General features: G+C 35.7%; 1 protein-coding gene across 3 annotated transcripts in view; it reads right to left on the reverse strand.

Annotated features, from left to right (window-relative positions):
* The window catches only part of SMC5 (structural maintenance of chromosomes 5), a 52,388-nt gene that overhangs the window by 15,476 nt on the left and 23,158 nt on the right, over positions 1-13,754 (reverse strand). For all 3 annotated transcript variants that reach the window (XM_014057175.2, XM_014057177.2, XM_087715997.1), the window contains 5 exons: positions 11,363-11,532; positions 9,683-9,806; positions 7,361-7,483; positions 2,601-2,726; positions 513-608 (listed from right to left, as the gene is read on the reverse strand). In XM_014057175.2, coding sequence (XP_013912650.2) covers positions 513-608; positions 2,601-2,726; positions 7,361-7,483; positions 9,683-9,806; positions 11,363-11,532 — 639 coding nt within the window. The remainder of the gene's footprint in view (positions 1-512; positions 609-2,600; positions 2,727-7,360; positions 7,484-9,682; positions 9,807-11,362; positions 11,533-13,754) is intronic.

The following is a 13,754-nucleotide window of genomic DNA, read 5'->3' on the forward strand; positions in this document are numbered from 1 at the left end:
TTCAAGGCTGTGTCTTACCAGGGTACAGAAATACCTAACGTTGACTTGTATGTTCTAAACAAGATTTGATTTCATCAAACACAACATGGTTGCAGCAATATTTTTTTGAATTAAAAGAAATGTATGGTTCAAAAGCAAACTTCTGCCTCCATCTCTTTAGTTCTCTACAGTATAGTATAACTGAGTACTGTTTGTTTTCTTCAATTGTGGAAAGGCATCTGTTATTCAAATATGATTGCGGGATGGTACTGTGAAGAGGTAACTTGATTTAAAGTAAGACTGGTACCTAGTAAATTGAGCTCTTTTTTCCTCATTTTCTATCCTGTTTTTTCTTCTTTGTTGTTAAAAGAACAGCACCATAGAATATATCTGACCTTGAACAAATTATTTAAAATTCTAATGGTATTTACAACACATTATTCCTGCTACTTAGCTGCTGCTGCTGATAAAGTGATTAATAATTTCTACATAATGCACATAATATACTATTATGTAATACTGAGAGTACATACTGAAGCATTGAGGCCTGTGAAACATGAAGCTCTTGTTTTCTCCTCATTCAGCAGGGCATCAATTTCATCCACTGTATTTGGAAGGTCCAGGAATGCCTAAAAAAATTGCATTACAATCGTATAAAATAAAATAATTACTCTGCACAAACATATGTTGATGTTTAGTGAGCTCCTTTATGCATGCATGGCCTTTTTGCTAGCAAGGCCCAAGCTGCTTGCTTCTAGTTTGTATCTCCCTGCCTTGATACAGATAACCTTTCATAAACATTGGATGGCAGAAGGGAACAACCATGATAGACTTTCACTACTCACTTCAAGCAAAAAAAGGGAGCAGATATTGATTTATTGTACCATTCCATTACTAAAGTCCAACTTCAAGTTTCCTCTATTGCTTAAAGTGGAAAGGGTTGTTCACATAATTGAACAATGCTACCATCCAATACAGTTTTAGCAACATGCTATTATCCAGTTGCAAAGAAAGTTGTGATGCTTATCATGTTCTTCAGCGAATAAAGGAACATAAGTGACACTGTGAATTTCTGATAAACTATTGATTATACAACTTATAAGTTATACATTATGCTGCCAACTAGATATTTTGAACTCCTGCAGCATATACAAAAATATAATCAATCATGATTTATAGAAAAATAAATGGATGTTTATGCAAGAGAAAATAGGAAAATAAAAGGGCATTACTTTGCAATAATGCCTACAATATTTCAAGGTAGTAGACAAGGAATAAAAAGAATTGCAACATCTTTTTTTGCCCAAAATCTAAATGTATGGTTCCAGTGACCCTTAGTAATAAGGATAAGGACAGAGAAATGTTTATGCATTGTAAGTTAGGTTTTTCTCTTCATTTTTAAGAAAGCTAGCTTATTAAAATCTACTCATCTACTGGAGGCTCTGTGGTCAACAAGTGCAAGGATTTGAGTGAAATTTGAAGAAATATTAATGGAGAATAATGTTTTAGAAAATCTTTGAAACCCAATAGCATTAAATTCTATATCTCCTTGACTTTTCAATCACACGAGAGAATAAAAGTATTGAATTGATAACTGGAAACATTCATGAATTTGAAAAACAGCTTCAAAGCCTTTGTAACCTAGATATATTATGACAGCTAGAGGTAATCTACAAACAGTGGCATTCCTTTGGATTATTTGTGTTTAGTAAGAGAGTGTTTGTATTTGAAAATTGTGCCAAAATGAAGTTTCAAAATATTGTAAACCAACTATTATGCAGATGCTGAAGATCTACCTAGTACTTCTGCGGCTTCATGGGCTTTTAATTCATCTGAACACAATCCACAATGCTAGACTTAAATGTTTGAAATCCTATACAATTTATGACCACAATTAAGCCCAAAATTTTCATTGCTAAGCAAGATAGTTTTTATGTAAATTGCGCCCCATTTGATGGTATTTTTGCTAGTTGTTAAAAGAGTCACTGCATTTGTTAAATGAATCATGTGGTTCTTAAACGATCTGACTTACTCTAGTAATGTTGCTTGTTGGAAACCAGATGGAAAGATTACAAATGGTGATCATATGACCCTGGGACAGTGCTATTGTCCTAAATATATGCCTGTTGCTAAGCATCTGAATTTTGATCATGTGACCTGGGATACTACAATGGACATAAGTATGAAAAACAGTCTAAGTCACCTTTTTCAGTGCTGTTATAATTTCAAATGGTCACTAAACAAATGGTTGTAAATCAAGGGCTATCTGTACAGCTCACTTTCTGAATCTATCTAGGAATGAATCTTTTGAGGGTTTCTTGATATTCTTGACACCTAAAATAAGACCAACTAAAAAAAAGGCATTCTTAAATGTAGGTTTTCTAGTGCTTATAGAATCTTATTCCATTTTTCACCCTTTATGTTCAACTCTAATACAGGTGTCTAATACAGTTGTTTTAACTCTTTTATTCTGATGTCCCATTGATGTCAGGGCAATTTTGCATTTTGAGGTTATTTTACATGTACTGTAGATTTCTCAGAAAAAGGATTGAATAATATTCTGCATATGTATCTTTGTGTGTATGTGTATGTGTGTGTAATCTTTATACTGTGATATTTACCTTGTAGACATCATCTGGAAGGTTTTGATCCATATCAAGGTTACATACTCTTTTAGCATTGCTCAGTAAACTTTTACACTTCGTTAAAAGAGAATTCTTCTTTGCATCCAGGTCAGAAATTTGTTGCTGGAATAAATAGAAGGCTAAACTGTGTTTATGAAAACTTTACTGGCTTCAGGAAAATCCAGTCAAAAATTTATCAGAGTTAAGCTTTCAGAATGTGCAAAACACTGATTGATACAAGTCCAGCAGTAATATCTAATGGCTGTCATGTCAGTTTGTTATTTATTTGATAAGTCTAGCAGTCATGGGTGACAAGCCTTTGACAAGCTATAATACCCGTGATATAAGATAAAATTTGATAAAACGGCTCATCAAATCAAATATTCAAACTATTTTTCAACTATAGAAATTACAAATGAAGTTGCCTCAAGCCAAGGAAGATTATTTGCTCACTTAGCCCAACATTTATGTATTGGCAGTGGTTCTCTGGGGTCAACCTTGTTGCCTTGACAGATACATGCCAGTGGTACTTTTTAAGATGCTCCATTTTCTTCTAGGAAGAGATGGACCACAAAAACATCTAGAGGCTGGGTGAAGAATTTTCTTGAATCTGACAGATAAAATCATTTGAAACTGCTAGGAGCTGGATTCCCATTGGGCATGCTTTCTTAACACAAATGAATCACATTATTATTCAGTTAGTTGGAAAGATTTGGATCCTGTAATTCTCAATGAAATAGACAGAAACTTTGGGTTTCCTTGTCACCTAATTATTAGTTCCATGTCACTTCCTGGTTTATTTTTATTCATTGATTTAATAAATTTATATGCTATCTATCTTATGGTAAGGCACCTCTGAGCAGCTTAATAAATAGTAAAAAGATAAATATAAAAACAATTAAAATTAAGAAGAGTTACATAGAAATAAAATCAAATTAAAAGAGCATAGGGATGAAGTCTTCTTATCTCATCAACCATCTCCAGTGAAAAATGCCCCCATTGGAGCCCCAAGCCAACCAACTAAATCAGGTTTAAAATGTACAGATGCATCCCGTAAAAGTACAATCTAAATTTTCTGCTTCTTACTACTTAGTTCTTGTTTATATAGGCTACCTCACATGCAGCTTTCATTCAAAACAGACATTTTTTTTTGTCTTGGATGAAAAACCAATATGGAAAATTATATGCCATTCAATATTTTAAAAACAGATCAATACCATATGATTGTTTCAGTCTACAAGGAGATAATGATAAATAACTTATTATTAAGCCAACTTTTAGGCACCTTTTAAGATCATAGTGTTTTACACACACACACACACACACACACACACACAAACCAGTGGTGGGTTCCGGACCCCGTCGCAACCAGTAAGCTGCACACAGGGCCAGCTGTCCTAGTCGGGCACGCCCGCTGTGCATGCATGTGCATGCCACCGCCCGAGACATCCAGCTGCTCGGCGGAGGGGTCATGCAGGAGCCACACACTGTGCACAATTGGCCGGTCATGTTATAAACAGCTATGGAACGCGGACGGGTGGGACAAATGAGCCACTGTACCTGGCTACTACCGGTATGGCCATACCGGGCCGTAGCGCCTGAAATCCACCTCTGACACACACACATAACAAGAAATACCCAATTTCATTAACTTCAAATCCTCTTTTGAACTTTTTGCATAAAACCCCAAAATGAACATATGATTTGTATTTTTTATGATTACAAAGGATAGACCACAGAAAGGAGGTAAATTTGGTTTTTTACTCTTAATTGCTTGAAAATCAGAGGCTACTAATATGTATCTTCTTTTTTTCTGTTTTTCTTTTTCTTTTTTATTTAATAGAAAACTATATTATCTAAGCTAAACCAAGCAGGCAAATTAATGCAAGTTTTGATTTAGTTTTTAATTCAGGAGTTAGAAAAATTTAGTTCACATATAAAAGACAAGGATTTGCTTGGCAATGATATATATGAAAAAGATACTGGGAGTTTAATGATACAAGTCAGTAGTGCAATGCAATTGCAAAATTGCTAATTCAACTTTAGAAAAGGTCTCACAAAGTCTCACTTGAGACACAAGTGACCAGACTCAAATTATCATATTTTGGAAACATACGAAGACCTAACTTTCTTGAAAAGTCTATAATGCAAGCTAAAGTGAAAGGAAAGTGAAATAGAGGACAACCAGAAACAAGGAAACAATTACATTGGTGATGGATGAACCACTGAAAGACTTCAAGGGTCAGATTTGAGACAAATTGTCTGGGAACAGATCTATGAGGTTGCTAAGAGTTTGCACTGATTTACTGGCACCCAACCAAAATCAAATCCTCATAATTCACTGAGGATTTCATTATATTTTTGCCACATAAGTCAAATGTTCACCTAAGTATCTTGCCCAATTCTGGATGCCGCAAATAAGGATATGCAAATAAGTAGTATAGATGAAGAGAATAACAATAAGGCAGTCTACTCAAAAGAAAAATAAATTCATTAAGAAATCTTATCATTGCCATGTGACACTTTGATGTACACTTCAAATACCAAGCAGCTGTCTTCCAGATGGGCTCTCTGCCTGCACAGAGGAAAAGGCTTGATTAAACGGCTTATATTAGAAGCAGTCAGACTTGAACATTAGTTCTTAACAATATAAACAGAACTAATATCCTGAAAAAGTTCTAGTGCTGATGGTCTTCACATGGCTATATATTCTAACTCTGGATTTCATGAATCAAGAAAATAGTGACAGAATTTCATTATATAAATGAAGTATAAATAGAAGCCCTCTAGTGGCAAAAGACAATATTTCAGCTTTTAACCAAAAGTTAAATTAATAAACCAATATTAGTTTATTTATTATCAGGGCGATCTATTTGAATTGATCCAAATCTATTATGAAGATCTACCTGAAAAAGACCAATTTAAATATTTAAAATGCCTCTATAGATGACAATGCCAAACAATTTATTTCAAGCTCAGTTTAGGTTAGTATAGATGTAAACAAAACATTATTTAACACTATTGAACATTAATAAATTGTAATCAGGATCCTTTTCCATATATAAGGTGAAAAACCTAAAGTAGAGAACTTTAATTTTAATCTAGTAGCTGTTTCCCCAAATAACTGGGTACCTATGCTTGGCTAAAATCACAGTATGATCTTGGCTTATTCTCATTTACTAAACTTTACATACAGTATTCCCAAGTATGGAAATCACAAATTATTTTGCCTTACGGTACTTAAAGATAAACTCTGACTTTTCTGTATAGCAGAAAATCATGTTTCCCCATGAATTTGGAGTAATAACATAGGGAAATAAAACATCATCCTATTTTACAAAAGCTCAATACTGTTACAACAACTTGCAAAATAGTACAATAATATATAAATAATCTGTAGGTGTAAGTTTATAAATGAGATTCATTAGTGTGAAAAAAAATGAGCCTCATTTTTGTATATCTAATCCAAGCAAAGGTAACATAAAGAACATATGGAAATCCCATAAAGGATAGCATTTGTGGATAATTCATACTTGCCCCTCTCTGCATCCTTGCCAATAAACTTGCTTTTAGTGTTCATATTCATTGTTTCAATGTTTTAAATGTTTTGTCTTGCTTTTAATTCATTCATAACTGCCTAGAATCACCTTTAGATGAGATGGGCTGCATGTAAGTTTGATAAACAAACAAAAAACCCTACATAATTGAAATGATATTCAACTTTTTGATTTTCATTTCTTTCCCATCATAGTTATGTTACATAAGTCATACTCTTATCTTGACATTTTCTTCCACAGCAAGAAAAGGGGCTGTTTGCCCTGGGATAGAGTACTGAAAAATAAAACTATGGTTCCCCATCAGAATGATATGAACAGTGCACAGAGAAAAAATAGTATTGAAATGTTCTTAAAATAAAAACTGTGGAATCTATTCTCAACTGTATTTTGTAGAATTTCTATCCAAAACATGAAACAATAATGCCAGCAAGATTTAACCTATGGAAGCAAGAGAATTAACAACCCTGTTCTAAGAAAAACAGTACATTGTCATATCCCAAAGGCAATAGTGCCATTTTCTAATGATCAAATTGGGAAACAATTCCTATGATCCTGAATGAGGCAGAATCATGCATTTGTTGCAGATTCATTGAGAGAATAGGCAATGAATAAATGAGAATTTATGACCTAAAGTACCACTTTAGAGGTAGGAGTGCATCACATAATAGTCATGTGATATTTTTATATCATGTGTATGATAGCATACACTTTTCAAAAATATTCTGGGTTGACAAATATGCAGAAGGCATGTATGCAGCATTTGACTCCACAAAAATACTAACAGTGACGATGTTAACGAAACATCTGCAAGAAAACAACCCAGCTCAGAGAGCACCAAGGACCTCTCATTTCAACTCTTGAGCTACAAATATTCTTCTCTATTAATAAAAATTCTATCATAATACAAGTCATGTCAAAAGCTGTGGAATTTCAGACAAATCTAAATTTAACTGCTGCTATCCAGCTTACCTTAATTCATAATTCTGGAGGTAGAAAGGTGAAATTCTTTGAGGAAGCAAAGGAATCCATTTATAGGAGTTGTTTTTATGTTCATTATTTTGTCCATACAAAGGAAAGGAAAGGCTAATATAATATTATCTAATAATTATAATTTATCTGAGCAACCCTCTTATAAATAACTATAGATAACTTAAGTATATTTGTAAGTTCATTTGTCAAGTAGCAAAATGGAAGGCTTACATCCATAGCTCGTAGGTGTACAGTTGCAGTTCTATATTCAGCATCAAGTCTGTTCTTGTGAAAAGTAGCTATTGTGTTCTCTAGCATCAAGTTTGTTTTTTCTTCATTAAGGGCCATACAACTCTGCAGAAAATAAATGCAAATGTTGTTTAGAAAAGTTTGCAAATGTTTCAAGCTTTGAAAATGTAGATATTCCGATTACATAACTCCACTCCATATAAAATGTAATCCAATGTAGTGTTATCTGTATTAAGTATTCATGATTGTCTAGAACCTACCATATCACTGAAACAAACATAACTTTTACTTTTTCTTTTCTCAACTGAAATTGTTTGTCCCACTTAACGCTTCTCTAAAAGTAAAGCTTTCTCCCCCTCATGAATGAATCTAAGTACTCATCAAGCAAAATGTTTTCCTCAGTAATCGACCTGCAAATCAAAGAACGTTTTTCATTTCCCAACGCCAGCCCACAATTTTACCTGTCAAGGACAAGAATGCAAATAACAGAAAAAGGAGAATGAGTTCCAGAAATGAAACTTCTAGAAAAAATATTCAGGGAGTTTGAACTCTTCGTTTTTGGGTATTTGAGTCAGTGACTCCTGTTGACTTCCTGGACTAGTCCTGCAGTTTCTTAGCAAGATCTTTTGGAAGCTGTTTGTCATTGCCTCCTTCAAAGAGTTGAGGACTGGGGGAGGGGGGGGAGGTCGGCACACTGGCCCAAGGTCATCCAATTGGCTTGTGCCTAAAATGGGATTAGAACTCATGGTCTCCCAATTTCTAGCCTGATGCCTTAACCACTAATCCAAACTGGCTCAGTTTATATGTATTATGAATTACAGCAGATGTTATGTAATTCTCTGGCAATTCTAGAAAGCTAAGGCCCCACTTTCTACTGAATTTGGACTAGTATTAACTTTTGGGCACATTTCTAAAGAATTACATTTATCCAGAAACAGGAATATAAGAATTTCCTACAAATTTAGGAATCCTTCCTTCCTCTTTATAAATCATAACAAGAAACCATTTTTATTTACCATGCTAATAGTACACTATTCCTATGTTATCTTCACCTGTCATAGCTGAACCCATCTTATTTTCCTTTTTCTCCTTGTCATTCTCTTTTTAGATATTTAGATATTAATAATTGAGTATTCATCCATCCAATGAAACATGTTGCATTAGGAAAAGGAGAGAGCAGCTGAGGTTATAAAGTCTGTTGTTCATTAAAAAAGAATCAATAAACTTTTAAGAAGTTTGAAAAAGATGCAGGAAGGCTCATTATCTCTGCAACACTCTACACTGCAAATTGTAAGGGAGAGCCATACATTATTTGTAGAGTACATGCTATGTGTGTTAAATTTCCAGCTTTTCAGCTTTGATCCAGGAAGGTTTTGTGCGCCTAGCTCCATTCGTGTGAGTGGTGGGCATGTGTGCCCGCCACTCATGCAAATGGAGCACACACAAATACATAGGTTCACCCACCACTTCTGCAGCCCTATTCCAAAAGGCAGAAGGCCTGGCAGCATGCCCGGGGGTTGGGACCCCTCAATTAGGAAACCTCCAAGGTCCCTTCCAACTCTGTTATTCTGTTATTTTCTGTTGTAGGATAATAGGGCTGGAAGGAACCGTGGAGGTCTTCTAGTACAACCCCCTGTCCATGGCATGTGATCTTATACCATTTCAGACAAATGACTGTCCAGTCGCTTCTTGAAACTCTCCGGTGATGGAGCACCCATAACTTCCAGAGGAAAGCCATTACAAGGCAGCTTCCTATAGTTTTATCACAGCATTTGTGCTAGGCTGAAATCAGTATCAAGAGCAGAACACTTTTATTTGCTGAGGATATTTGGTCTGACAGCTACTTAGATTTTGGGTAGGCAAAGTAATTTTCTCTTACTAATTTGCAAAACCACTCAAACATCATCTTAATATAAGTCTCAATGGCCAAATTATTTAACATCTGTGCTGTTGTAATACAAATACCGGAGTTCGGATCAACAGCAGGATTTATTAATTTGAACTGAGTTCATTTAATACTTGGCAATTAACATGATGAATCACACACTGACTGTCCATTATTAATCAAAAGCATTTGTATTATTGAATGCCACTCAATGTAATCTAAGGGGGAAGCAGTCACTGACAAGAATTTAAGATATGAAACACTATTAACAGTTTATCCAAATTCATTGCATGTTGTAATCATCATATAAAATAGCCAACTTTGTGACAGGAATGAAAAAGAGTAATTCATAATTTAAATGTTTTTATAATATACAATTACATTAAGAGCATTTCTTCTTTTTCAGAAACTGTACTTACCTTTATTAATTGCATAAAATCAATTACAAGTTTTACTTTCTGAGTGTTAAGTTTCTTAATTTTAGCATTTGCTTGCTCAGATTCTTCTTCCAGATTGATGCCATCTTGTTCCATCTGTCTTAAACTGTATAAGAAAGATTTATGAACAATGTTTTGTGAATTATTATTTTGCTCTCAGTTCAAATATGTTTCAGGAATATTTTGGAAAATTATAAAACAAGATTGCTACTTTAAGTAGAAAATTATCATTATCATCATCATCATTGGAATATGCTGTACAGGTGTCCCTAAACTCTCAAAGTTTAGTTTAACACCAACTGGTAACTGTATATTAATCACACTAATTCTCAATTATGTCTTTAATAAATCTATCCTATAATTTTTCCACTAAGCGCAACATGTTTTAAAACTAGCACAGGTTTCTCCACCCAGACAACACAACAGTATAAGACATCCAGAGATGGATTGCTGCTGGTTCGACCTGGTTCAGCCAAACCGGTAGTGGAAGTGAGGCCTAAATCACAGAACCAGCAGCAACCCAGGCCTGCCACGCCCCCGAACCAGTTCCCTCACCACCGCTGGGCCGCTGCCATTTTGGATTTTAGTGATTGCGCTCATGCCCCTAGGCTGGGGCATGTGCGCAGAACAATTTACATTGAAAAGCGAGTGTGTTGCACACGGGTTGTGAACCGGTAGTAAAACCAGCAGCAACCCACCTCTGAAGTCATGCTTGTCTCAATTTTCTCAAACTGTATTTAGTTGAATGTATACATAATGTTTAGGCTCAGGATAATTATTACAGCAAAGACATTCTAAAAAAATAAAATTATGCACTGTATTACACACTGTAACAAGGTTAATTACCCTGAGAGTTAAAATTCCAAGGATATTGCTATTTGGATAGTCTTCAATTTACCATCCTGTAGTTTTGCACAAGTGTGTTAGCAGCAGCAGTAGCTCCTAAACTGTATCCTGGATTTACAAGAAAGCAATTACAAATGGCAGGATAGGGCGTTTGCAGCCAGTCCCCCAAAACAAGAGGGTTTTTGTTGCTGCAAACTGGCTGCAAAGGCCCTGTGTTGCAAATACTCCATTATCTAAAATCCTGCTTGGATTTTGGAACGGACCTTTTTTAGCCAGCCTCTTTCAGAGCGAAAGGGCTGCCTGCTGGGATTTTGGCCTGTGCAGAGCAGAGTTCCTTTGGCATGCAGCTTTTTGAGGCATGATACCTTATTTAATGACCACTTCAGTCAACATCCAACATTTTCAATCTCAACTGTGGTTGTAAGTCAAGGACTATGTGTAAGTACTATATGGGGAAGGTTGGGTGAAGAGAGAAAAACTTTAAGCAAAAATTACAGCCACAAGGTGAATGCTGCTGAAAGGAAGAAACAATCATGGAAAAATAACTGAAGAGAATAAATAATTAAAGGGAAAATGATTATGTAACTATAACCTAACTTAGTAATATTTGTATTTCAGTTTTAACAGTCTTCTTGTAAGATTTTGTTTTCCAGTAAAGGAAACAGAACTACTATCTATTCATTGTCATAAAATTGTGGCAGTCATCTCTTTTCCTGGAAGGCATATTACATAGGATAAGAACTAGATGATATCTTCTAAATTCTATTTTTCTACCTAGATTTTAAAGTAAATTTATATAATATTTAAAATCCATACCTATCACATTTCATACTAATTTTTGATTCTAATTGCTTTCTTTTATTTTTTTGTTCCAAGAGTTCCTTTTTCTGTTGACGGAGTTGGTTGTCTCTGCATTCCAGGTGTTTCTGCTTCTCAGAGAGTAACGCCATTTGAGAATCCAATGATTGTAACTGCTTGTTAATTTCCTATAATAAGTAGTGCAGAAGAAAAATACCATTTTACTGTGCAATCTTACTAAGAATGTTTTCTCTGATTGCTTTAAATTATACATATTTTACTTTCATGTTCAAGAAAGTAACAATTTACTATTTGGATTCATGCACACACGCACGCACACACACACACACACACACACACACACAGTGTGTACGTTCTCAATAGAAGCTTTTCTATTAATAATAATGCTCTCTGAGCTTGGCTGTTGGCTTGAGAATGTTTTATTATCTGACTAGATAACATCATCAACCTTGATCTACATACATTCTAGTAGAATCAATTACTGTATTTTTTGGTATATAAGATGCACTCCTCCTCCCCAAAGTGGATGGAAATGTCTGTGGTTCTTATAGAGCGAATGTTGCCGAAGCCCCTCCAGAGTCTTCGGCCTTTGTCTCCCAGCAATCCCAACAGCCTGGCTAGCTTCAGCACAGCCCGATTTAGCACGAGCAGCTGATTGGCGGTTAGATCTGCCTCCAGGAATACCGCCTATCAGCTGTTTCAGTCTGCAGGAATTGCCGCCACCTATCACTGCGTCTACATGCTCCATTTTTAACCTCCATGCATCAGGATGAAAACGGAACACTTGGAGGCTGAAAATGGGATGCGCAGAGGTGGTAATCCCCGCAACCTGGAACAGCTGATAGGTGTTATTCTGGGAGGCAGGTCCAACCACCAATCAGCTACTCATGCTAAATTGGACTGTGCTGAAGGTGACCAGGCTGTTTGCTGTTAGGAGGCAAAATGCTGGGAAACAGAGGCAGATTTTTCCCCCATGTTTTCCTCCCCAAAACCCAGGTGTTTCTTATAGTCCAGAGCATCTTAATAGTCCAAAAAATACAGTAATTCTTTTACTATCCAATTATCAACATTCCTTGTTTTTAAAAACTTGCACTAGCTTTAAAATGGAAATACACACAATATCTCCTCTACTGAATCTCTAGGCCAGCCTTGTCATTGCATGCTGAAAGCAATGCAATGCACCCCCTGCGTTCCACCCATCCCAGTACATGCGCCCCACCCCCGCACATGCACACCACCCATCCTCGCCCATTTTTTGATTGAGAGTTGGTACAGGTGGCTTTCCAGGCCAAAATGGGGAGGGTTTGTGTGTGGGTGTCCCCCGCACCGCGTTTTGGGCCTGGAAGACCTCCTGTACCAATCTGGAAGCCAAAACGGGACACAGGGGCACTGCACAAGGCCCCAGAATGCAATGTGAGCGCCCCCTACACATGCGTCCCACCCTCCATGCATGTGCAGCAGAGACCCAAAGATGCATGCGCTGTGGAACTGGGATGGGGCAATGGCTGGCATGCCTGCAGAGTGGGCTCTGCGTGCCACCTGTGGCACATGTGCCATAGATTTGCCATCCCGGCTCTAGGCTCTCCAAGATTCTCAAATGAAATTCTACCCTGACTACTATAAGTAAGCTATTTAAGAAGTATGAATTGGTCTACAACTATAAGTTAAAGTGAGAAAAATTCATAACCCAGATTGCCAATATATTTTCAAAACAATAATGAGTACTAGAAGTCATAGGTTATAATGATTTGATTCATAGTAAGATGAAAGTAATACTGCTAGTAACTGAATGAAAGAAAGAAGGATCAAGCATAACAGCACTTTTCCAAATTTAAGTGTGAAAACAGAGAGAAAGGAAATAAATCAACACATTTTATTTATTTATGAAGGAGCATACTAAAGAGGATTGAACCTGGTAGTAGTTTGGTCTCTTTGCTATTTTTAAGACAAAGGCATGACTGAACATGAAAAATAAGCTAGTTTAAAGTTATCCAGTTCTGAAAATATTTTTTCATATCCTGATAGAATTTGTATGTGCATCTGTTTTATTGTTCATCATTGTAACACATGATTTTATCATTAGTACTATTTTAAATTGTATGCATCTCTCCTATGGTTTGTTATTCTAAATCATTATGTACTGAATATGTATCTCTTCCTATTGTGTCTATTCTGGATATGCCACCATTTTCAGAAGCAAGATATACTTGGCTTTTTCTATAATGGTATATTTTCTGAAACTGCTAGAAAAATTGTAGACTCAGTCCACGTATGAAAAGATTAAATATTTGCCATTAGGAAGAGAATTAACTGATACTGCTAATATTAAATAGTAAAAGTGTTATTTTTTAAAAAAGGAAATATTCCATGATATACAAATAAAAGAACA

The sequence above is a fragment of the Thamnophis sirtalis genome, unplaced genomic scaffold (genome assembly GCF_051295495.1).
Source record: "Thamnophis sirtalis isolate CommonGarterSnake01/CBP01778 unplaced genomic scaffold, rThaSir2_p1.2 scaffold_5, whole genome shotgun sequence".
NCBI classification, from domain to species: domain Eukaryota; kingdom Metazoa; phylum Chordata; class Lepidosauria; order Squamata; family Natricidae; genus Thamnophis; species Thamnophis sirtalis.